The sequence below is a fragment of the Mustelus asterias genome, chromosome 3, assembly GCF_964213995.1.
Source record: "Mustelus asterias chromosome 3, sMusAst1.hap1.1, whole genome shotgun sequence".
NCBI lineage: Eukaryota > Metazoa > Chordata > Chondrichthyes > Carcharhiniformes > Triakidae > Mustelus > Mustelus asterias.
Genome location: NC_135803.1, coordinates 135,042,289 through 135,069,524, shown reverse-complemented (window position 1 = coordinate 135,069,524; position 27,236 = coordinate 135,042,289). Strand labels below are relative to the sequence as shown.

At 41.9% G+C, this 27,236-nt stretch overlaps 1 protein-coding gene across 7 annotated transcripts in view; it reads right to left on the bottom strand.

Annotated features, from left to right (window-relative positions):
- Positions 1-16,020: 16,020 nt before the first annotated feature.
- The window catches only part of iqsec1a (IQ motif and Sec7 domain ArfGEF 1a), a 468,491-nt gene continuing 457,275 nt past the window's right edge, over positions 16,021-27,236 (bottom strand). For 6 of the 7 annotated variants that reach the window (XM_078209674.1, XM_078209677.1, XM_078209675.1 and 3 more), the window contains 5 exons: positions 26,429-26,528; positions 26,117-26,278; positions 25,656-25,832; positions 23,475-23,524; positions 16,021-19,887 (listed from right to left, as the gene is read on the bottom strand). In XM_078209674.1, coding sequence (XP_078065800.1) covers positions 19,309-19,887; positions 23,475-23,524; positions 25,656-25,832; positions 26,117-26,278; positions 26,429-26,528 — 1,068 coding nt within the window. In that variant the 3' untranslated portion in view covers positions 16,021-19,308. The remainder of the gene's footprint in view (positions 19,888-23,474; positions 23,525-25,655; positions 25,833-26,116; positions 26,279-26,428; positions 26,529-27,236) is intronic. The other variant, XM_078209681.1, reaches the window with a different exon arrangement.

The following is a 27,236-nucleotide window of genomic DNA, read 5'->3' as shown; positions in this document are numbered from 1 at the left end:
CTCAGGCCACCAGAGGCTGTTAGGGAGGAACTCACGATTCCTGGAAACGTTCAGTCATTCCAGGAGGGGTGGAAATCCTACTCGACAGTCGGTGAGTGGAAAATAAAACAACGTTGGATTAAAACAGAGAATGTGAAGAAAAAAAGCAAACACAAACTACAAAACAGGAGTGTCCAAAATAACAATTAGAAAAGAGAATTAAAGCTTTGAGAACATGAGTAAACTGATCATAGAATCCTACAGTGCCATTGGGCCTGCACTGACCACAAGCCCACCCAGGCCCTATCCCCATAACCCAAAGCATTTACCCTAGCTAGTCCCCCTGATAAAAAGAGCCCATGGAGCATTGGTGAGTAAAGATTTATTTTTGCAACTTCTTTTTAACTGGAGTTGGAGTAAGCCATTAAGCTCCTCAAGTCTGTTGTGCCATTCAATGACTGACCTTCTACATCTCCACCTCACCACAATATATCCATGTCCCTTAATTCCCTGAGTATCCAAAAATCTATCACTCTCTGACTTGGATGTACTCAACGACTGAGCAAACTCACCTCTCTGGGGCAGAGAACTCCAAAGATTCACAAATCTCTGAGTGAAGAAATGTTGGGCGGGATTCTCCGGCCGTTCACGCCAACGGGATTCTCCCATCCCACTGCAGTGAACGGAAATTTGGCCGAGCAGCAGTGAACCGTGAACGGCTGGAGAATTCCAGCAGCCATTCTCTTCATCTCCGTCCTCTCGTCCTGAACCAATGATCTATTTTCCCAAAAATGTATAAAAATTTATTTAAAAAAAGTAAATTACATGACCAAAGTTGACATTTGGTATGGTGATACAGTGGTTATGTTACCGAGAATTAGTTCGAATTCCACCATGGCAGACCGAGTATCTGAAATCCATCTTTAAAAGGCTGGAAATAAATAGCTGGCATCAGTAAAAGCGATTAGATTACTGATAAAACAGCTCGTCTATTTAGGTGATTTTAAGGAAGACAATTGGTGGTGCTTATCCAGTATGACCGTGTGACTTCAGTCCCACTACAATGTGGTTGACTTTAAGCTATTCTCTAGAGTGACCTAGCAACCTCCTTACTGCCCTTTCCTTCAATGCCCACATTCTGAGAATCACTCTAGTAAGCTTCCACTAAAGCTGTTATATCCTTTCTTGGTTAAGAGGACCAAAATTATGCACGGTATTCCAAATGTGGTCTGACCAAAGCCCTGTATAATTGTAGCAAGACTTCCATACTCACGTACACCAAGACCATTGCCATAAATGCCAATATACCATTTTCCTTCTTATTACCTTGCTGTACCTTGCATGTTAACTTTGTGCTTCTTGTACAAGGACACCAGAATCCCTTTGAACACCAACATTCAAACAGTTTCTTACCATTAAAAGATACTGCATTTCTATCCTTCCTACCAAAGTGAATAATCTCACATTTTCTCATGTTATATACACCATGTTTTTACCATCTGCCACCTTTATGCCAATACACTAAAGCTACCCCTATCTTTCTGTCCCCCTCACAGCTCACCATCTAGTTTTGCATTGTCAGCAAAGTTGGATACATGGCATGCGGTCCCACTTCAGAACATGTTAATCAATGGACTCGAGAAAGGATTGAAGGAGTGATTTGGGGAAAAAAACGTTAGGTGCTAGAGATCAGGAGGTCAGGCCCCAAATTATGTTTTAGCACCTCTAGGAAGGAGTGATCATAATATGAATGCACAAGTCCAAAAGTGGATTATTGAACTTAAAGTTAATTTACCAAAGGTATGAGGGACACTTTGGCTAAAATAGAATTGGGAATTAGAGAAAAGGATTTGATGGCAGATGAACAATGAACCTACATTTGATTGAGAAACTTAAAGGAAGTATTAGATAAGAAGAGGCTTGTATTAGTGCCAAGAATAGTAATTCTGAGTGAAACCAGAAAATGCTGGAGAAACTCAGGAGCAGCATCTGTGGAGAAAGCATGTTTCAAGTCTGACTCAAAACATTAATCCTGTTTCACTCTCCACAGATGCTGCCAGCCATGTTGAGGTTTTTCAGCATTTTCTGGTTTTATTTCAGATTTCCAGCATCTGCAGTATCTTGCTTTTATTATAATCATTCTGGGGATTGGGAGCATTTGAGGTACCAGTAAAGGATGAACATAAAAAGAGTGATAAATAGAATATGGAATCATAGAATCCCTACAATGCAGAAAGAGGCCATTCGGCCCATCAAGCTTGCACTGACAACAATCCCACTCAGGGCCTATCCCTGTAACCTCACATATTTACCCTGCTAATCCCCTGATACTAAGGGGCCATTTAGCATGACCAATCAACCTAACTTGCACGCCTTAGGATGATGGGTGGAAACCGGAAAAAATCCACACAGACACACGGAGAATGCCTTTGCACAGCCACCCATTGGTGGAATTGAACCCGGGTCCCTGGCACTGTGAGGCAGCAGTGCTAATCACTGTGCCACCGTGCCATAAGTAACATAGTCAAAACTATATTTTTTAAATAAGGACGAACTCTACAAAAATATGTTAAAAGGAAGAGCAAAAGTAAACATGGAAGCTAAGACAGGAGAAATTATAATGGGGAATAAGGAAATGGCAGAGAGATGAAGCAAATATTTTGTGTCTGACTTCACAGCAGAAGACACAAAGCAAAAAACAGAAATAGTGGGAATTAAAAGTTAAATAAGGAACTTAAAATATCAGTAAAGCAAAAGTATGGAGAAATTAATGGGACTAAATGCCAACAAATCCCCTGGGTCTGATGTCTACTTTCTGGGATTGTTTGAAAGAAAAGGAGGCTGCAGAAATAGTAGATTCACTGTTTGCAATCTTCAAAGATTTCTCACATTCTGCAGCATTTGCAGTGGTTTGGAAAACAACACACTTGACACTGCTATTTGAGAAGGAGTCAGAGAGAAAATGGAGAACCAAAGGCTAGTTAGACTGATATCAATTGTCACAAAACCGTTGTGAAACAAGAAGGAAATCGTATCGTAGCCAGTTCAGTCAGTCTTCCCAAAAGTGGCTATCAAGTGGTTCTTAAATGTAATATTTCGCCACCCAGAGTTCAGTTTCCATTCATCCTGCTGAGTAAAACATCACCCTTTTTGTTTTGTTTTTTGAAATCATAGATTCATACAGCATAGAAGAGGCCCTTCGGTTCATCGAGTCCGCACTGATGCATTAGAAACACCTCCCACCTAATCCCATCTGCCAACACTTGGCCTAAAGCCTTGAATGTTATGATGTGCCAAGTGCTCATCCAGGTACTTTTTAAAGGATGTGAGGCAACCTGCCTCTACCACCCTCCCAGGCAGTGGGTTCCAGACCATCAGCCCCTCTGGGCAAAAAAGTTTTTCCTCACATCCCCCCTAAACCCCTCACCTTGAACCTAGAGGGCCGATTCTCCCAAAAGTGCTGAATTGGTGAGAAAACTGGTCTAGATCACGACTGTTTTTTCAGAGCAACTTCAGACCTGAATCTCCCCACTCGGTGCATAGCAGAGGTCAGAATCATGAATATCATTAAAAACCTGGGGGCGGGGCCTATTCACGCCGGAGTCTGACTGTTCTGGAACTCTGTGCACGTGCAGTAGCCCCGATCTGTCAGTCTCCCCATTTGCTGGCCAGCTTGATCGCTGGCCAGCCCGGGACCACCGCAATGCTGCCCCTCCAGCCCACCCCCACAGTCTGAACGCGGCCCCCATGACAATTTCCGGGCCAGGCCCACCTCCCCCCAACCCCTCACCCCAGCAGACCCCCCCTGCTGACTCACCTCAGGGTCAGACCCTCCCCCTGGGAGGCACCCCCCCCCCCCAACCCCCACAGCCAGCCTCAATCGCTGTCCTCCCCCCAGCCCAAATCGATCCCCATGCAGAATGGCAGCGGGATCCCCCACACCCACCAATCGCCCCTTAGGCCCTGCCCACAGTAGGCCCCACCCCTTGGCACAGCCCGATGCCCGCTGGGCAGTGCCAAGGTGTCCCCTGAGCATGGGTACTTTGCCCCTTGCGCAGTGCCAGTGTGCCCATGCCCAGAGGCACCACCCTCCCACTGCCCGACCCCTCTTGGGGGCCCTGATTTTCCCCCCCTTCATTCTGGCGGGGTCTCCCGCTAGTTCCCCGAACATGGGGAGCTACTCTAAACCCCGCCGGAATGAAGTATTCCTGGTGGGGTGGGAGATGCCTATGCAAAATAGATTTAAAATACATTAGAAAAAGATTTAAATCACTTACCTTTCTTCCCGTCGGTTTCCAGCGCGGTCCCGACTGCAACTGTTTTCCGGCTCTGGGAGACGCATGTGCAACAGGAACGCATGTGCGATTCCCACAAAATGGCCGACACACGATTTTCCTGACCGGACCCGCCAGAAAATTTGCAGGTCGCAATGGAAGAATCGCCCCCAATGTCTTCTTGTGACGGACCGTTCAACCAAATGCTTCATTACCAATCCTCACAGTTATCCCAATCTCTCATCATCGTGCTCTATTTTTTCTTTTTTTTCTCTGAATATTTCTGCATTTTTTGAGTAGGGATATAGCATTTGTAAAGTTGGCTATCAGGTAAAAGGTCATTTCCATTAATATTGATTTGGTCATTGATAAAGATGGAACATAATGAAATCAAGTATGTTTTCCTAAGGGGATTATGTTTGCAGCTGTTGATAAGAAGCCACATATCCATTTATCATAAGTAGATGTTCAAATCATGTGAGGAAGTAATTTATGACTTTAACCGCTCACAGTAACATTACACAAGAGGATAGCTTCTCAGTAAGACTAAGACCTGAAAAAAAAATCTAGAAATGTGGACAGTCATTGCTTTGCCCTTTGTGTAGGAATGAAGAGAATCGCTCCATCGGCGCTGGGAGATTGAGAATATGTCGAATTGTCTGCTTTACTCTGAAACCAAATTGGTAACCAGGTTGTGACTGCGATACTGCAATGGTTTCACGTTCATTATTGCTCACCCTGACCTTTAGCCTACTGAACGTATCGGTGTTTGTTCCCTGGGAACAAAGGTCTTTTGAACAGGATATTTGTCAATTATTGAAGACTTTGGATGAAGACAACTAACTGAATTACAATATGGACTTTATGCAGAAGGCAAACTGAAATTTGAATACCCAGAAGTACAGGAGATCAGAATCCCAACTTGTTTTGATGAGCTACCATACCCTGATCTGGCATCATACCGGTTGCTTTGATGCTCCCTGTTTGTGAAAATTGTGTTATACTTCAAATTGGAAACAAAATAAGATTATTTAACCCAAGGGAATGAGGGCGGCACGGTGGCATAGTGGTTAGTACTGCTGCCTCACAACACCAGGGACCTGGGTTCGATTCCCAGCTTGGGCCATAGTGTGGAGTTTGCACGTTCTCCCTGTGTCTGCGTGGGTTTCCTCCAGGTGCTCCGGTTTCTTCCCACAGTCCAAACGAATGTGCTGGTTAGGTGCATTGGCTATGCTAAAGTTTCCCTCAGTGTACCTGAATAGACGCCGGAGTGTGGCGACTGGGGGATTTTCACAGTAACTTCAGTGCAGTGTTAATGTAAGCCTACTTGTGACGAATAAATAAACTTTAATAAATAAATAAACTAAATTATTTCGAAAAGCTTTGTGATATGGATTCGGCAGGTTTTGGAGTCTAACTTAAATAAGATGATTAAGTGCATGACCAATCCTGACAGCTATCCCAATCTCTCATCATCTTGTTCTATTTTTTCTTTCTTTCTAAATATTTCTATATTTTTGAGTTGGGATATAGCAAAGTGTCGTTTCCTTACAAAAGGAAACCTTACCTTGAAGGGTGTGCAACAATAGTTCACCAGATTGATTCCTGAGATGAAGGAATTGTCCTATGAGGAGATATTGGGCAGATTAGATCTACTTTCCCTGGAAGGAGAGGTAATTTGATTGAAGTATATAACATTCTTATGGGGCTTGATGGGGTAGGTGCTGGGAGGATGTTTCCAGTAGCTAGGTGCTCTCAGGGCTCTTCCCTGGCTCACACACAGAGATGACCATCAACTGTGGCTGGAGGGCTATCAGTATCATAGTCTTCCAATGCAGAGCTGTCCACAACCAAGTGTTGCAGTCTGGCACATTCCAAGGTTCAGAACTACGTGCTGGGGGACACATTAAAGCTTGGGGCAGCCAGCACAACGGGGAGAGGCCACTGTCGAATGCCATTCCATCATAGTACTCTGAGGGACTGGGAACTTGAGTAAAATCCCTCTGGCTGTGTGTTTGACAGGTAATGAATCTTTTAAATATTAACTGTAATTGTAAGTGTCATGAGTAGCATACAATATTTCAGGAAACTAATTTGATTTGCACTTTATCAAATGGCAAGCATACTATTCTTTCATCAAAATGAGAAAGCTGTGCAGATTAACTCTCCTTTTGAAGTTTTGCCTTTCCTTTGACAAAGTGTCTTCAGAATGAGAAGAGACTTGCATCTTATTTTGAATCTTTGACTCAATTGTAAAATCATTAGACACTTGTACATAGTCATTTGGTAAAGGTTTTACTGTAGTTAATGCAATTTGCCTGCATGATTTACTGTCATATTCCTCTCATTTCAATTAATTAGAGATTTATTTCAACAAGGATTTTATTTTTAATTTGATCTTTTGGTTAATTCTCTATTTTCTTCCATTCCAGTTTTCATACATGTATAGTATACTGACACTTTAACGCCCAACGTCATTGGGCTGATGGTGGCATAGTGGTTAGCACTGCTGCCTTACAGCGCAAGGGATCTGGGTTCAATTTCAGCCTCAGGTCACTGTCTGTGTGAAGTTTGCATGTTCTTGCCGTATCTGCGTGGGTTTCCTCCGGGTGCTCCGGTTTCTTCCCACAGTCCAAAAATGTGCTGGTTAGGTGGATTGGCTATGCTAAATTGCCCCTTGGTGTCCCAAGATGTGTAGGTTAGGTGGATTTGCCATGGGAATTGTGTGGGGTTACGGGGATAGAGCGGGGGAGGGGGCCTGGGCAAGACGCTCCATCAGATAGTTGGTGCAGACTCAATGGGTCAAATGGCCTCTTGCACTGTAGGGATTCCATGATCACGTTTAAGAACAAGTTGATATGAGCAAATGCTTGGGTTAGAGATTGCCACACTTCTACCCATAATTGTTGCTTCAAGATTAGCAAAGCATTATTTTCCAAGTTTCAGACCAAATATTGGGGGGAAAAAAACCATAAAAGCCAAAAGTTTTCCTTCCAGATTACTGTATATTAAATATCTCTTTGATTGACAGCATGTATTAAAAATAGCACATTTGGTTTAGAATGTGTTACCTGCTTTCAGCCTGATCAATGATATTTGAATTGCACTGAGTTACTTCCCTCAAGATCAATTTAGACAATCAGGGACCAGTGCAAATCTAGAAAAAGGTCTGCTCGAAGGAGGAAGATCAACACATCAAATGGCCCTTTCTCATTCTGTTTTCTTACAATGTTCGATCTGCAAGAGAAAAGGATCGAAAATCTGCTACCCTGCCAACGTACTCCCGTCACAATTCTAGTAGGTGTGTCCCAAGGAGGGCCAGAGGTTAGCTCAGATCCCAGTCTTTGTGTGGTGGACAGCAACATCAACAGCAAGGTTGGACGGTGGGTCAACCAAAGGACGCAGTTCCCAAAGCCCTGGCCTTTAACCAGTTGGGCACGTCATCAATCACACCAGGGGACACATTTTCCCGTTCTGCTATGGGAATCATAGCCAGCGAGGGGCGGACCATGCAAAGGTCCGTTGACCTGGGGCGGAACTTTCCGGTTTTGGGGTGAGCATGGCTGGAAAATCCTGCCCCAGGTCATCGAATGGTGGATGGCAGCTCCACCAGGGATATGAGGCTGGGATTGTGCCCTGCTTCCTCAAAGTTCAATGGATGGCACTATCTTTGTTTGATCATTTTAAAAAGCGGTCGTCCCTCTTACAAAAACACCTGCAGTGTGAGCACTTTATCTGATTGGGCAGCTGGAGGTGGTCCCATAATGCCCCACTTGGGCCCAGTAGAGTACACCATTTCCCAGCTTCCAGGGGAAGCTGGATATCCATCATCACCACGGCAATTAGGAAAAGGTTAGGAAAATATCTCAAGCAACTGCCTGTCTTCCTGCTCCCTTGCAGTTCCCTCCAGAGGCAGCCAAAGATTTGTTCTTGCTCATTTCCCCCTCTTTATTTACAAGTTTACCCTCAGTACCATCTTCCACATGTATACTGACCCCCAAATCCACCCATCTGCTCGCTGTAAGACGACTTGCCAGGTATCCAGTTGGATAAGGCGCAATTTAATCCAGTTAAGATTAAAGCCATTAGAAATAGCAGGAGTGGGCATTTCAACCCCCTGAACCACTCTTTGGCTGGTATTTTCCGCTCCAGTTAGTGTCAAGCGGGTTCGGTGACAGGAACGGAAAATATCACGAGAAGTCCAAAGTTGCATTCTACGTCAGTATGAAAGCTTGCCCTGATCGCCTCCCCCCCTCTTCCCCACCCCACCCCCAGCCCCACGTCAATGGCGGGACACATTTCCCGCCATTCAATATTTGCATCTCATTATTGGGCCCAAATACCAGAATCATAACAACTCTCTCCTTCCCCTCCACCCCTCCCCCCCCCCCCCCCCAAACCAAAAATTCCATGCACAGCAGTCTGATGTCAGAACTGGCTTGAAAAGGCATTGTCGTCGATTCGGGTATTTCTTTTCATACCAACCAAATAAATGAACTCAAATTAACTTAGTTCCATACTGTTGATTGCCCTAAGAGGACTCAATCTTCCAAGCTTTATTACTTATGCACAAGGAGAACACACACACAGTGGGATACACTGCTAGGTGTTCTGTCGATTCATACAGATGATTTGCAGTTCTAATTCATTACAGCAAATGAGAAACGAGCAACATTCTAATCCTTAATTTACATATACAGCCCACCAATGATAGGACAAAAAGCTATGTTTTCTTAGCCAATAGAAAACTGTCTCCTTCTAATCTATTAGCATAATATGTTGCCCTATCTTGTTTTTAGTATGAGTTCCCGTACTTGTTTTTGGTTCATCCCCTGGCCACGGCCATGGCTGGAATACTGTGTTAAAGAAACTGACACAAGGTTAGATTAGTCACTTTTCTAAATAAGCAACCACTGACCTCACCCAGGCCTTGTCTGCATATAAGCACTTTCCATTAGTCTGCCATAATTGTTGTAACCTAATTTCCACAGCGTGCAACTGGTGAGCACCCCTTCGAGGGGAGCTCAGAGTTGAGCTTAGTGCTCGCAGAGTGGCTCTGTGTATAAAGGGGGCTGACTCAGGGGTACCAGCTCTGGCTGAGGGTGACCAGCCTTTGACTTGGTGGTGACCAACGTAGCTCTGGAAGGGTACCAGGGCCTAGTCAAGGAAGACCGGTTTGAGGGGGGGGATGGAGGCAGAGAAAGACTTTCAGATGTAAAAAGACGAAAAGCTACATTCCTGGGATAACCTTCTGCTGTTGGGGCATGGGCTTCTTAGAAGGGCCTCAGAGGGAAGAGAACCCTGGGGCAGTACATTGGGTGAGTGGGCAGTCATCGCAGGCTGATGGTTCTACTCAATTCTGGGGGAAGGTGGGAGCTTCTGGAGATGGGTTGCTGTCAAGGGCAACACTAATGGATAGATATGTTAGCGATCATTACCCCATTGCAGTTAAGCCTGTTCAATTATAACTCAATTGACATACCTTCAGTCAAATTAGCCATAATTATGCTCACTTAAGTGTTTGAGTGCCAGTGGTTAAGCTCAGCATTTAATCCATGGTGTACTGATTTCCAAAATCACTATTACGATTCCGGGTGCTATTATAACTGGACAGGAAGATCCCAGAATGGAACTCTGGCTCAAAAGACCATAACTTTTTTTTGAATCAAATGCTGGCGTAAATATTCGGAAAATTCTGGCCCTAGTTCTAGAGTTGCCTCAGGGTTACAATCCAGCGATCACACACACTTGGATGGACAGCAGACAGAGACAGGGATATCCCAGGATGCTGGCACTTAGAGGGTTACTGGAGGCCAGGAATCATGAGTCCCAGTTCGATGAACGCATCTCTGGGCTCGGTCATGCCTCAGTTGCTGGAGCTCCAAAGACAAATTCAGGAAAATCAGGAAGGGATGTCTATTACACTCCTCAGAGGTGTCTGAGATGATTGTTGTGTTGCAGTGTCAGCACAAAGACAACACGAGTGTTGGCCGCCATGGAAACCTGCTGCAGGACATCCATCAGTGCCAATGTCAGAGGATGGCAGGGCTTCTTAAGCTCACTCCAGCTGCCATTCTATCCCAAGGAGGAAGCCAGGGGACTGCAGCATCCATAGGGAGGAAGAGCAGCTGGTATACAGCCTACATCCATCTGAATCCCCGCTTCCTGTTATTAGGTAAAAGTTTTAATGCTGCTAATGCAATTTGCCTGCATGATTTACTGTCTTTCCCCTCATTTCAATTAGAGATTTATTTCAACAAGGATTTTATTTTTAATTTGATCTTTTGGTTAATTCTCTATTCTCTTCCATTCCAGTTCACACACAAGTATAGTATACTGACATAATATATTGACACTTTAACACCCAATATCACATTAGGTGTTATCACTTCAGCTCCAGCTCCACAGACCGAGTGTGGTGGCACTACCACACAGCAGGACCCCAAAAGAAGGCCAGGGCTGTCCAGATCTAGGCCTTCCAAAGGACACCAGCCGCAGACAACATGGTGTGGTAGCCAGCAAGCTGCCTCCACCTCCACTGTGGATCCTGGAGATACACCAAGACACAGTGGCAAGGTTAGCAAAGTTAAGAAGCTCTAGTTGCACAGCATGGGCACGGATGTTAAGCACTTGTACATAACATTCACCTCTGTAAATAAACTCTCATTAACTGCACCCTTTCTATGGCTCCTTATTCTGATGAGCTGTGATGCTCCAGTTCCGACCTGAAAACTGGCTTCCGACACCAGATGAAGGCAGGATGCTCTGTCCAGAGCTTCCTCCGTGTGCTTTGTGCAAAGTTGCCAGCACATTGATGGCGTCCCTTCAGTGACTGAACATCAGTTATGCCTGTATCTCATACAGAATAAGGATGTCTCCCACAATGTACAGTGCTAGCATCACTCATTCCTGCCATCGTCCATGTGCGCTCCCTGCACCTATTGAGTTGCCACTGCCCTCCAATGACACTGAACCTCAATGGTACAGCTCACCAAGCATGGCATAAGATCAGGAGAGGTGAAATGTTCCTCACTGCATTGCCATGATATGACCCTACTCTTTGAGAGCAAGCGAGCTGCCATCAGCCAGAGTCAAACATTCACAGAAGCTCTGTGAAGATCTGCGCACCGTCCCCACCATCATCATCCTCCTGCAATGTAGGGACTATGGGCAACCACTGTGTATGCATGACAGGAGACTTATCACAGAGACTGCGTGCTGCCATCAGTCAGATGAAAGAGCCATGTGAAGATAATGGGATGTCTTCACTGGATCTCCTCATCATCCTCCATGAATCTAGTGGCAATGAGAGTGACCCAAGCACATCTGTTTCATCTGGACATTGCTTAATGGCTGACATCCTTTCCCTTGAGGACCTCCTGAGCCTTGCCCCTTCAAAGCCCTCCTCATTGGAGGAAACGTGCTGCTCATCATGATCTGTGAATCCCTCCCCTGTGCTGATGTCAGGGTAGGAGTCAAGGTCTTGGCTGGTGGACTCTCTCGGCTGCTTCTCAGAAAGAGTGTTCTTTAGCGCATGGCAGGGAGCTGGAAAAGGGGACATGACTCTCAGCATTGTTGTCTGATGGAAGGTGCTGGATCCTCACTTTCTTTATCGTCACCAACCTCACCATCAGCACAGGAGAGGTCGATGTCTTCCCCAATCAGATGGATGCCTCTTCCCTCAAAGTCCAGAAGGACCTTGAGTTCTGACATCCCTCCACCAGCCTGGGATCTCTCCCTCTTGTTGAGAGCCAGCTTCTCCTACAAGAAAACAGATGGTGAGAATATAAGCAGGATGTGTGCCAGGACAGATGGTAAGGATGCCTGGCATGTGTGGATGGTGAGTGGGATCAGTGAGGCGATAAGGACACAACCCGCAGGAGAGATGAGAATGTGTGGGGGAGTGTATGGCAGTGTCCCTTGAGCTGGCATTGATGGAGATCTCTTTGGATTTGTAATGGGTCTGAGTTGAGAGTAAAGAGTGACTTACCCTGGTAACATTGGATGGCTGTCCTCTTCTGCAGGGTGTTGGTAATCACAACTGCTGCCATTGCCTGCCATGCTGGGTTGGTGACCTTACTGGCAGGTTTACTTTCTGAGCATGGGCAGAGGACATCACATTGGTCCTCTACTGCATTGAGCTCTCTATGCAGGCATCTGGAAACTTAGGCATGGATTTCTTGGCAGCCATCACTTCACGCTGACCTATGAAGTGCGGCTGGTGGCATTTAAACATGGCACCCTGATGATTGTAGTGCTGAGGTGATGGCAGGATGGGCAAATCAAAGACCCGCCCAAAAGGTGATATGGCATGGAGCCCAAGCACAGACATTTTTGGCACCCCGCACTATACTGCGGGAAAAACCGCCGTTGCTGTCGGCAGACTTAACACCGCTTTTCTCACCATCTGCCTTTTCCAATTTCCGAGAGAATCTCGCCCTTTGTTCCCTGCTACTATGTTTGAGCCCTCACCACCGATCCCAGCTACTGTCTCAGGCTGCACCAAACTGTTTGCAAATTCACCAGCCTATTGACCGATAACTTCTGTATCGTTGTCCCTATCTTAAATCTATTTGATACCAAAGTCCTCCTCTCCAATGTCATTTCTGGATTTCAATATTCCAAGGCACTGCTGGACAACCCCCCATAAACTGTAGCTTATCCGGGTTTCTACTGCCGTGTCCTGTCCTGCAGTGTCCTGCTTCCCCTGTCAGTCCTCTCCTTGCAGATTTATATAGGTGTCTCGGTTCCCCAAACTTCTCATCCTTGTGTTTAGATACCTTTATGTCCCTGCCCCTCCCCATCTCCAAACTCTCTCCGGTCCTACAACCCACGCATTTCACAGTTTCTCCAATTTTCTTCTAACATGCACATCCACTCTTTGTGTGCTACCATGTTTTTAGCCAGCTCCTTCCCTCACCATACCGCTTCTCCTTTAAGGTCCTCTTTAAAAACCCACCCGATTCGGCTTTTGGTCATCTCCTTAGATGTGCCGGTGTCCATTTTTGCCAGACTGCATCTCTCAAGCACCTTGCAACATTTTTTTCTACGTTGAAAACACTTCACAGGTAGCAAGTTGTACAAGTTCCAATAAGAAGATAGCTTTTCAGAAACAAAGATTTGGCACAAAAATAATATTAAATACATAAAAACAATTGTATTTGATAAACCATATGTACATACCCCTAAAATTATGAGCTACAAGGTGATTTTTTTGACTAGGAGTTTCCTTTCTGCTTCCAATTTCTCCTACCTCAGTTGTTTTGATTGGAATCTAAATCTGGATGTGGTCATAAAACTCCCTATTTAGCCATACTTTTTAGTTTTACTGAAACTTCTCAATGAAGTTTATGGGGGACTTTTCAAATTTGCCAGAAACTCAGCACAATAATACAGAATCACTGGTGAATTGATGATTAAATAAGAACAAAATATGAACTGATTTTTGTTTTTGTCAGCTGGATGATTGATGCACACGAGAACTCCATAACCATACTTGAGATTATCCGATCAAACTACTGAGTGTAACCCATTATTGCTATTTAACTTGCACTTAACATGGTTATAATGCATTGCACGAGATTCTAAACACAAAAAAAATTAGTGTGTCTGGAATTTGATTAGATTATCTTCTAGGTATGAGTGAAGAAAAGATTCATGGCATTTTCCCCCCAGGAATTTACTAAGTTAAAAGCAGGATCTATGGGCCCAATTTTCACCGAGAAGGTGGGTACCTCAAGTTGGGGAAATATCCTGGCTTGGTAGGCCCGTCTCAGTTCAAAGGGCCCTGTTAGGCCCAAATTCACTTCAAGGTCACATGGGCAGGATCCTGTCATATCGTCCACTCCTAAAAGCAGGTCCTGTATGGGCATGAGAATACCAAGGCAGGCGGGTTAGAAGGCCCGCCTCAGATTTCAGGGACTCTGACCTAGTCGCTAGCCCTCACCCCTCGCACTACTTCACCCTCCCACTTACCCCACATGCAACCTCCATATCAATTCTTTCCTCTACCCACTCCCATGTGCTCTCATATCTCCATGCCACTTCAATGCCCACTCATGCCACTACCCATCCCTATGTCACCTCAACATTCACTCACCCAGTATCCACCATGGCCAGACCTCAAGAGCCATGTGAAGTTAAAAAAGAACTTGCAACGATATAATACAGCTCTCATTTATACACACTTGATAATGAAAGATAAAAACATTCTTGAAAAACTCAAAGCTTTTAAATCTTAACTGGTTAATCTCTTATAAAAACAAAAATTTTCTGCCGCTTAAAGACAGTTAATCCTTTAATAACATGCTTAAACTATCTAACTGTGAATTCAAAGCTCCCCGATGAGATAATTGTAGTTTTTGAAACTCAGCCAAGCATTTGATGAGATAAAAATCTCGGGAAATGTCAGCAAAGAACTCTGCTGAAACTGCTTGAACAAATGTTTTTCTCCCAACCTAGACCAGATGGCCTGTGAATCAAAGCTGTCCAGCAGTTTTTTAAAAAGCTCTCACCGACAGTTTAAGACTGTCTCTTCATGTTTGAAGAACAGGAGATTTTTAAAAAAGTCTTCTGATCATGACATTTAAAAAGGGCCAATTCACCACTCAAGAGAATTTATGCCTATTCCATTAATTTGTGACTCCCACACATACAGGTTCTTGGACCAGCCAGAATGGGGCTTGTTTGATCTTGGCACTAATTTCAAATGGTCGTGCTGAGTTTGGGCTTCCTGCTTGTGAGCTTGAAGCCCCACCCCTTCCTCACAGGCAAAAAATTGGATCCGTTGGAAACTGGGACAGGAACTAGTGCATCCGCCAAAGGCCTGTGGAAATTCCTAACTCCATAAAGGTCTGGCCCTATGATCAAAGGGTTCCAGGAATCAGAAAGTTGAAACTAACCTGTTATCGAGAAGATCAAAACAAAGGCCAGGACTTTCTCCAACATCAGGAAAGGCCAATATTGGATGGGAAAAGTGGCACTGGGGCTGCCGACAGCAATGGTGGCTTTCTCCACCATAGAGTGCAGCACTTAGGAAATAAAAGATAAAGTCACAGGTCCCACAACATATCACTGGCCTGTCCTGCCACCAACCTAGACACTCGATGATCTGGGGTGCCTTTTTTAAAGACCACTCCAGCGAACAGTGTGCAAACCAGTTCACTCAGGTGCAACCGTCCCTGACATCAAGCTGGCACTACCTGGGCACTACACAGACTCTACCTGGATACGACTGTCTCTTTCATCTTTCCCCTCCCGCACCAAGCACTGCACTCACTGAGCATCCCTGGGAGGATTGCTCACCAGGTGCATGTCTTTTGGAGACTAGTCATGCTACATGCTGTCTGCCATCATGCCGCATGGATGCATTATTTGACATGGGGTGGGGAGGAGGGGGAACGATTCCAGTGTATTGGTTTGATAATGATACATTAATTTATTATAATGACATTCCCGATGTTTGATTTTGGGAAGTGCAACCCATCACTGAGGAGGGAAATCACATCATTCTTTTACACCAGGAAGAAACGCAACCTTGTGCTTCTCATGATATTTGTTGCCAAAGCCACCCGAAGCAACCAGGAGAGCGAAACCCTGGCCAAAGTATACAACACAGTGATAATTTTATAACAATTCCAGGTATCCAGAATAGTACATCATCTTTATAACATCGGGATGATGGTTTGAAAACAAGTGACTTAAAAAATTGTCATTTTCAAAATTCCAAGGAAGCCACTAAATAAAAAAAAGACAAAAAGTTGTAGTCTTGTATGGTTTATTTTGCGTTCTCCACATTATCACAGTCATAGTTTGACATGGATAGGGTTGTATACTACTTACAACTATAATGCATAATAAAATGAAAGCACTCCTCTCTCCCCATGTACATAAAAAAAGGATCATGAGCCTTGTAGAACAGTTGCAATGCATGAATAGTTGAAAGCAACTGAAAATGATCTAACAGTCTGTTTTCAAGAACTCATCACTTGCAATAAGCAAACAATTTGGCATGGGCTGCCACAGATGTACAATAGACCCAAGCATGATGGTATTTAAGAACAAAAGGAATGCAACCCCAAAGTGACTGGGCATATTTGTAGTACTAATTTACACGCTATTTACAAATTAAAGGATTGCCGACTCATTAGCCCCATCACCTATTTAATGTCCTACTCCCCTCCCCATCTCACCCTTAAGATATGGTATTCCATTCTTTGAGTATGTACACATTTACTTCTTTATATTTGCAGGCAGAAGTGGCATTGCCAAATGATATTGTACAATGAGTACAAACCTAAATGCATGCTGGACTGTAGCAACACACAGCTTTACATGAGACAGTAATCTAACATCAAGGGTTTCACTTTGTATTTGCTGACTTTCATTCAGTTTGTTGTTACAAGAGACAAGCAGCTACTGCGGCATGCAGTGCACGATGGGAGAAGATTTGACATCAGATGGTTGCAGTTTTTTTTCTTTTTTTAAAGCAATACAATACGCGTACACTGATATTAAAGTGTTCTTATCCAAAAAATACATCGTCATACATTTCATTCTTAACTTAAAAAACAAATACAAATACACATTATTCGGGTTATTCCAGAAAAGATCAGGTCTGCAAGATAAGGTGGGTGAATTACAGGTCACATAGTGTATTCGTCGTGATCTGGCATCATCTGGTAGAAATTATTTGCATAAGCCAAATATGTATGTTAAATACCCAACACATCTCCATGAAAGTACACAGTCTATTCTGATTTTTGACAAATCAAATATGCCATGTGTTTGAACTTGATAACACATCAGCACTCACAAAACGTGCACAGTTAAAACATTAGCTTGGACAAACTCATTATACAGGTGTTTAAGCAGTAGAAATAAAAAGAATCCACACTATTCCCAATTTAATACATTTTTTTTATTTACAATGAAAATTCATAATTTCAAACAATTTATGCACAGTATATGTAACAGACAAAAGTCTTCATATGAACGAGCTATTGTGCAATTTATCTAGGTTCTGGACCTTGAAGCTCACCCTTCCCACCACTATCATCTAGAATGGCAACCAGATCTTTTTTGGAACAGATTTTCGATTACAGTTAGACTATACTTTATAGATACAGAGGTATGAAGAAACAGTCTAAGTATTTTAATATGAGATCACCTTACCTCAACTATATTTAATGTTAACACTGAAATTTTGCAAATATACAGTATGTAGAGTGTAGCCTCACCATATTAACATTAAATGTCATGCAAGATAGCCGGTTTCATTGAGAGCTTATCGTTCTTTATACTGCAAGGAACAGAATCTCAGGAATCAGTCTGACTCCAAGAGATAAGACTTCACGATCCAAGATGTTTAAGAATGATTAAATTAACAAACCTGACATTTATTCTCACTTCTCAGTACATAATTATAAGAAAAATATTGCACATACAGGAAACAAAACTTCTTTAAAAAGGCTAAACACTATTCGCTGTATTTGCTCACTATGGCAGCTAACAAAGTGCTCAGTTCATACGTTTGCTGGTATTTATGTTTGGTGAATTTTGTTGTTGTCAGAATAAAAAATATTAGTCTGAGCTAGTCTTTTTTTTTTAAATCTTAGAATGGTCCAAACCAGAAATGTTCCTTCAGTTTTCAGCAGACCTCTCACTTTGTCACTGAATATATTATTTTGCGAGCTTACTTTGCTGTTCACTTAAACAGTGCGTCTGCTGCAATAGTTTGATATTAGATGGTATCACCAATCCATTTTTGAAATATAGGGACCACATTTTAAATTTCAAAAACAAGTATGATAGTGATGCGAGTGAGAGATGTACTCAGCCTGCTGAGTGCAATGTACTTTGAAGCAAAAAAATATATATATTTATCTTCTGAAAATTATCTTATAAGAAAAAAAGGAATTTTATCTTTTGAGAATTTTAAATGCTTTTTTTTCTGCAAATTTCTCCGAGTGGGGCTTCTGAATATTCATGAGTGCACATATGTACATGGGATTTTGTTTAAACTGGACTCTCGTGTGTGTAAACGGATGAAATAATTCTGGATCTATTCTAAATGCATTCCCTTCATTCTCCCCACCTGATAAGCTATTACTGTTGTAACAAAGGATGCAAAATCCAGATGACCAGATGTCATTTCAATAGCAAACTGCACTAAATTTCACAGTTAGCTCATTATACTAATTTCAATACTGATACGTCAAATAGGTTTTCTTTTTTTTTCTATTAAAATATGCATGTTATACACAAAGCAGATTTTGATTAAAATAGTATGTGATGATATAATTGGCACACTTAATAAAGATTACAATCTTGATGTATTTGTTAGTTACAGGGGGCTACAGTTGAATAAATACTGGAATTGTTTAACAGTGCTCAGAAATCCACAATTTTAGTTTAATTTTCTGTGCTAAAAGTAACTGAACCTATAACTTTTTAAAAAAAACTTGAGGCTTGTTTTTCAGGGTGCTAAGCATTACTTTCCATGCGCAATCAAATTATTTTATCACCAAAAACAGAATTCCAACAAAGCCACCAGAACAACCTTCTGTCTACAGAAAGGGTTTCATCAGCTGTGAGAAACCTAGAATCATAAACCAAGTGTAGAATCATTTGATCCATAATGTATTCTTTCGTTACAGGCTCTTAAATCCGAAATAACAAAAGAGCTATCAGGCAATACTCCAAGGAAAAGAGAATAATGCAGTAACATCTGCTGGAAGTGTAATAGCAAAAGCACTGTATGGTAAGCAGCACAGAAGGCTCCCATCTGCCTCGAGCAAGGCAAAAAAATGATACCAAGGAAAGCTTTCCCCTGAGCAGCCTAAAGGATGTAGCCAATGATTGTATTTTACTGACGTTACGCTGGGAATGTGAATTCTGTTACTCTGTTGGGATGCTATCTATAGCACACAGTAGTAATTTGACTGGTTAAAATTAGGAAGTCAGATTTACATATTGCTGCATTTAAGTGTCTTCACAACTATCAGTGCAGCTTCTGTGATATTAGTGTACAATGTACTCAGTTCTATCTTTTCGCCTAGACTATTGTGCTGATGCCACTTGTGTGTTTGGTCTTGCTACTGGCAGGAGCAGAAGGGGTTTGCTGGCCATGGAGGTGCTGCGGGTGCTGAGAGTGCGTAGGGTGCTGGGAATGGGAGGTGGGCACAGGGGGATGAGCTGCATGGGGGTGCTGTTGTACATAGGGAGCGTGTTGGGAATGTGATGTGTGCTGTATGTGCTGGTGATGCTGATGAGGGAGCTGTGCATGTTGAGGTGGGTGATAGTGGTGATGGTGGTGATAAGGAGGTGGGAGAGGCTGGGCCTGTTGCATGTGACAGAATTGCGAGTGAAGCGCATGCAGCTGCTGTGTCTGCACCTCCGCCTGGCCTGGGTGATGCACAGCTGAGGAATGTTGCTGATGTGGTGGATATTGAAGCTGCTGAGATGACCCTGGTACAGAATAACCCTGGGAAGAGGACTTCCCCCTTTTACTGCCAAACAAAGAACCCAGCAGTGATGATGAATTTGTCAACGTCTGGTGAGGACGGATTGGACACTCTCCTCGTGTAGATGTGGTGGCTCTTCGTCGTGCATGAGGGCTGTTAATGACTGACCCCTAGGAGGCAAAAGAAAAATATTTTATTTATTGAAGGTAGCTGCTGAAAGGTAATTCACGCAAAGTCTGGCATTAAATATTATATATTTTTATGGACCAAATAACAAAGACCCATAAATCATAACAATCAGATCCCTCCTTCTTTGAAATGTGAAAGATTATTTATGCATTGCATCAGAAGATTTTATGCGATTTCTTTGAAGCACACCAACGGGACGGGTTTTTGATTAAATAAAGAATTTCTCAGGAGTACTAAAATTCCCTAAACATTATGTTTAGTTAATTAATGCAGTTAATAGGTTAAACAAAAGATGTATAATCTTGTAACATAAATCTTTATGGACACAATTTACTTAATGGAAATTAACAAATTTTTGCACTTTTCCAGCCTAATCTTAACTTTCAATTAGTGTATTTTTAAAAGTAATTTGCAGAGGAAAAAAATAATCAAACAAAAAAATTTGAGTACTTTAGCATCTGAAGTGGCTGCCAGAAGTAGTTTACGTTCATCTCGAGGATACTATTTTTCTTACAGAAGGCACTTACAAGTAACATATAAGCCTGAGTAACCCAACAGTCAAATCCTGTTAAAATTACATGAGTGAAGACAAATTCTTAACTACGATTAGAGAAAATATTTTCATCATGATGTTGCCAGATTTCTTTGAATTAAACCGGAACGATTAACTGACTTTGATTTGAAGCTTTCATTTAAGTATCACACTCTTCCAATCTACAGTTGTAACTGTAACCCAGACTAGGAGGAATGATCCATAGCTAACCCTCAATTCTCACGGACCACATTTGTGGGCTTGTTGCACAGGGGTTTTGTAGTAACTGATTCGATTGGTGGATTTCTTAATAAATATAGAAGGAGGGAACTTAAACTGCAACACCTGAAAGTCAACCACACTTAATGCAATGACTAAAAGGCAATTGTGCTAGGCTCGTTTGAAAATTCATTGGGTGAAGGAATCCTCAACATCATGAGGACACTGTGATGGAGTGATAACTTAAAATGCAGCAGGATGGGGGAAAAACATGTTTGGTCTAACTAGTGTTTGCTTCAATTTATTTTAACGCTGGCCATTCATACAAGCTTCACCTTCCCCTTGGTGATAGGACCTTATCCTGCTCTCTGAATTTCCTCTCCCTCAATCTCTCCACCTTCAAAAATCTTCTCAGTATTTCTTTCAAGTAAGCTTTCAGTTATCATGGCTTTTCATTCATTCCCTTTACCCATTTTATTCTTGACTCAATTAAACACCTTTCTATGATAACCCGGATATAAGTGCAGGCTTTTAATTGTCTCATGCCTTGGTAGCATCTGGCAAAGTTCATTAATTAGAATTAACAACAAAGCATTCTGACTGTGCAGTACCTGATCAATAAATGGCCACAGATGTGTACAACCAGTGTTCAGTAATACTTTACCATCAATCTTAGAACCCCCTACAGTGCAGGAGGCGGCCATCCAGCCTGTCGAGTCTGCACCAAAAGAGCATCCCACCCAGGACACCCCCAATCTCCTGTAACCCTGTGCATTTACCATGGTTAATCCACCTAACCTACATATCCCTGGACACGAAGGGACAATTTAGTCAGTTAGCAATTCACCCAATCTGCACATCTTGCCAAACTATCTATTGAAAAATTAGTGACATGTGCACCTAACCCCAACTTGGTATGCAATATAATGCACAACCAAATGGAGTTTTTCAATTAAAAAAGTACTGGATTCTAAAATTCTGTATCAATTCATGACAATTGTGTCAGAGCACGCATACGTTGTGGCTTTGGTTGGATATAAATTTCTTCCAGATAAATATGCATAAACTTAACAAAAACTACAAAATATCAAATTTTCATGTTACGAAATCAAAATGGTCACCAAGGTATTAGGATTAGAACGTCAACAAAACCAAAATTTTAAGCCTACAATTGCTTTGTCCAGTAAGAGGAAGAAAGCAAAAGATATCATTTTCAGCATTCTTATCAGATTTGTAGTCTAAAATTCTTCATAATGAACACATTCGAGTTATTTTTCAATCAGCCTCCGTCCCCTCCCCCAAACAAAATTGTATACACTTATTCTGTGGTGATTCCCCATCTTTGTCGTCCAAGATTTCTTGCTTATCTTAATTCAGGAGAGCAGGATGATCTAACCAGTCACATTATCCACTGTTTTTTTCTGACCCTCCCAGGTGGAAGCAGAAGCAGTGCCTAAGAGACCAACCTATCCTCTGCCATCAACACTCGTTTAGTCTTTCCCTCCTTGCCTGTGTTTTGGACGAGGGTATTGGGCAGCTCCAGGTGACTGCCAAGTGTGAATGTCCATACTCTTAGTTTTGGAGTTATTAGCTACATGTTAAGGAAAGAGATAAATGCAACATTCTCAAACCTTTTCCTAATTTTTGATTAATGGATTGACCAAAGGGCGTACAGCTGCATGGTTCTGTGATGTTACACAGTGTCTTTATTTGCTCTGCTGAAATAGGTCCCTGGAATATAGCTGTGAAGTTTATAAGGGATGGTTCAGGTGTGCTACAGATTCATAGGGAGCAGAAATCTTGAGATTATCTCAAAAGTCAACAGTCATCGTGGTGAATTTGTTAGCATTTTTCTTCAACTCTTCCATAAACACAAACAGACATTTTAGATAAAACGAACCCCACCATGGCTTTTCTTCTGGCATCCTATTCATGCACACAGTCTAATTGTTCGCTTCTGAAGTTTAGTAGAAACAGGACCAATGGACTGGACATACTGTGCTACAAGCCATTTACAAATAGAAATGAATTTCAATATCACCTTTTGGAATGCACAAAACTATCACAACAAAGACACTTGCACAGACAATAATCAGTGAAGACATCAAGAAAAAAAAACAGGTTTTGAGAGAAATAAAAATTGTATACATAATCACTGACATTTTTGTGTTAAAGTAGCAAGTCTATTAATCTTAATGCCATTACATTGTAAACATGCATGGGCAATACATGAACTTGGAGCAGGGAGGTGTGGGTGAATGCTTGGATAATGAATGAATTTTCATGAAATCCACAATCAGTTCATCTACTCTATCCAGTTTTTCTACGCGTTTCCATACAATGCGTTCAACTAAAGTACAATGGTGCTTTAACAAAAAAAGGTTAACAACTTAAGAACTCAAAACCTTGACTGAGAATCTTAAGTGTTATTCTGCAAACTGATAGCCAATAAAACACAAAAGGAGAAAGTATAAGTGCAGCTTGTACAAAGCAAAATAATAAACCGAGTCCATGTTCCAATGTTTCAACATGGCACGTGTTAGTTTATTCAGCATTACACATGCTGATGATTTCAAAAGCTTCAGCCTCATTGCTGCCAACAGAACCACATTCAGCTTATTCCATCAACAATGGTGTGCCTTGTCAAGAAGCCTAACTATGCGCGCGAGCATTAGGTGCACATGGCAAGCAATTCACACATGCAGAGTCTAATGTGGCAGGCAGGTTACTTGTTGGAAGAAAGCAAAAGGATGCAAAACAAAGGCTTTAAAAATATACATTATACATCCAGCTACAGATCAATTACTTCCTACTTACTTCCATATTGCTGTCTAGCGATCCTGCACTGCTGCGGCGCCCACGCTTGCCTGCCCAGGACATGCAATACCAAAGATTAGAAACTGAGAATTAACCCAGGGGCCACATCTTTGTACCCAATGCATATGAAAGGGTCTCTGCACACAGTACAAGCTGAGCACATCTAATTGGGAACTAGCAGGCAAACTCGAAGGGAACTGAACAGCATATTATAGGGGATGGCTGCAGGGTATCTACATATTTAAAAAAAACCTAAAAGTAACAATGCATCATTGTTACATCTCATTGTTGATTGAGAAAACTTAGCATTTTAAATGAAATGATTCAAACAATTAATGCTATAGTTTTAAAAGTTGCTTTCTTTTCGTTTAGAATTCATACAAATACGGGTGTATATTGTATAGAAACATACTGCAGACGTAAAAAGAAAAAATAAATCAGCAACATGGGTAATGGCTACTTTATTTCCATGGAAGCTACATAAATGATGAGCTTTACCAGCATGTGTGGTTAAGTAGAGGCAACAGAATAAACACATCACTAAACCTTTCCTTAATGTAAACTTGCACTATATATATATTTTTTTAAAAGCAGCATCCATTGATCTGTGAAAAACTGGACCTCTAGTGGATTTCATTTTTCTACTCTGGGTGGGTTAAAAAAAAAAGTAGCTAATAAGAGTCCTGCGGAACCCAGGTCAAATGGTGAAAGATGACAAGAGTCTCTTCAAAAGAGGTGCAAATCCCATCTTGTAACCAGTGACCTTGCCTAAATATGGCATGTTTTACTGAAATGTGGGATGTGTAGAACTGAAACAGTCTGTGTTAATGTTTTGTTTAACATCAGAAATATTTGAATCTTTTCAGCGAAATGGAGGGATTTTTTTGGGGGGAAAAAGCAGAGATTAGAGATATCCCGGGCTAATTTGGGAGAGTAGTCATTTTGGAGTTTATTGAATCGACACCTTTAAGAGAATCAGTGTACATCACATGAGAAAATAACTGTGCAACATCCATAATTAAAATCAACTTTAAAAGAGAGGTAAACAAACAGACTCGAGACCAAACATTACTATGCAAGCGCAACAACTAAGCTGTTTTCCTGGAGCTCCCTTTGATTTTGGGCTGCCATTGCCATATCCCACATTAAACAGAAACAATACACTTGCAAATGGTCAAACATATACTTGATTCAAGCACATAAAACAGAATTTCCATTCAGATACATTGCACAGGACCTCTCTATCCTATTCCAAGGAGAACATTCCCCGACAGGCTAGATCACACAACTTGTTAATTTGACGACTGGGAAGTTGGAGTTTATATTTCTGACCATTTCGATGACTTAAAATGTGAATCATCAAATAACGTCACTTAAAATAGGCACATCCCAGTTGTCGGATTAAGATTCTGCAGAGTGTATTTCTGGATTCATCATCCGACAATATTTAATTTAAATGCTTTGCTCTGGTCAAAGATCATATTTTCAAATAAATACGTGCGTTCGAGATAAGCAGCCTTATATTTCCCATAACAAAATAACACAGCAGTACTGATTATGAACCACATTAGCAGAATTTATTTCACAATGTACAATATCAATTCTTTGATGTTGCTCAAAGCATCCGAGTACCAAATTTGCTGAAAGATCAAAAGAGTCTACAATGCAACATTAATAAAGTTAATACACAACTTCAAAGGCTGAAAGTTAGGAAATATATTTGGCCATTCTTGAAATAAACCTGGAACAGACTGCAAATATACATATGTTATATGTGACATTCTGCAGTGTCAAAAAAGTTTACTCAAAGACAGTACAAGAACAGAAAATGCTGGAAAATCTAAGATTTGACATCATCTGTGGAGAGAGAATAGAGCCAACGTTTCAAATCTGGATGACCCATCGTCAACTCTGACGACGGGTGATCCAGACTCGAAATGCTGTCTCTATTCTCTTTCCCACAGATGCTGTCAGACCTGCTGATATTTTCCGGCATTTTCTGTTTTTGTTTCAGATTCCAGCATCTGCAGTATTTTGCCTTTTACTCAAAGATGATGTTGGACCTTCAACACCTGTTTGACTGTAGAACAGTCCTCACGTTCACCTGGTCAAGCAACAGCAAACTTATATTTAGCTTCTTAGCACAATAACAAAATACACAGTAAAGAGCTAGCTTCTTACCTGCTTCTGAGAGATCCCTGAGGGAGCTACTTAGTGCAGTCCTCTTTAATCCCTCTCCAGTGGTATAACTGTCATCCAGACTGGTCCTGCTTAGTGTGCCAATTCCAGGTTCCTTTTTCAGGCCTGAACTCTGAGAGATACTAGGGCGTACAATTCCTTTCTGTTTTTCCAGTTCAGCTGAAGAGAAAACGTTGAGTTACATTTCCTTATAGTGCATGATGAGAATGGGCAACTGTGCCAGGTTACTACAAGAGGTGCCATTGAAGAGCATGATTCTTAATTTTTTTCCCCCAAAATTTCAGTAATTACATTTCAACAGACCTTTCAATATTAAAATACTTCAGCTAGCAAAACGATAGTCAAAGGCAGTTTTGTGATGTGAAGCCAAACCTGTTGGGGCTCACAACTGGAAATAGAAGCTGTACGTTGCCAAAGTTGATTTGATGCAATTTTGTACTTACATTCTATTCTGTACTTTTCCATCTCTTGAACCTCGGCAATGGACTCGCGGAGGTCATCGGTGAACTTCTTGCGATCCTGCGGGTTGGGGGCATTGAAATTGATCAGGACTTTGATGTCAGCACCGGAAATCGCTGAAGTCAGTCGGATTCCATTTGGGTAATCTACGAAAAACATAAAAGAAATACTTTGGAATTTTTATCTATTACAATACATAGACCGTCACTGGCAAAGATATAATGGCTTCCAGAATTTATTTTAGCTTAAGATATTTGGAAAAAAAAAAGCAGACCGAAAGGTGCTCGAGTCCTTACACTGATTTTCAAAAAGAAGGACTTGTATCCCATACAAGGAAAAGGATTGCCGGAAGCTGTAAGTCACTGAGTTTTTCTTCTTTTGAAATATCTTTGTAACCTAGACAGATAAAGTTTGAGATTATAAGATGATCTTGCAGAAATTAAATATCCGACATTATTTCAATGTGGGTGCAGCATACTGGCTACTGAATACGCAGTCTCAGATTCTCAACTCATTCTATGAAGCACAGATTTCAAAATTCAAATCTTTTATTATTTATGTCAACCTTTACAAGTCCTCCATTTGGGAACATATTAGTCAGTATTTTTAAATGATGCCCTTGCATGTCCTTACTTAATGTTTACATGCACTTGAACTGTGCTACTCGTCAAAAGTCCATTTACGGATTGGGTTTGCACAAACACGCACATTCCTGTTTTTTTCATGATGAAACTTCCCAACTGTCATCAAATAAAGAAGAAAACCAATATCAGAAATACAGTTATTCCTGTTCCTTCACTGATGGTCATCGGAATCCCTAGTGATCGAAGTATCAGTAGGAGGTGCAGGATTTTGGAAATCGTTGTAGATTGTTGCTAACTTTGGCCAGGATTCTCCAACCTCGTCAGCAGCTGGGATCCTCCGGTCCCGCTGCTGTGAATGGAGTTTTGGCTGAGAATCAAATTCTCCATTCTCACTGGCAATGGTGGCAGGATATAGAAACATGGAAGATAGGAGCTGGAGGAGGCCATTTGGCCCTTCGAGCCTGCTCCACCATTCATCACGATCATGGCTGATCGCCCAACTCAATAGCCTAATCCTGCT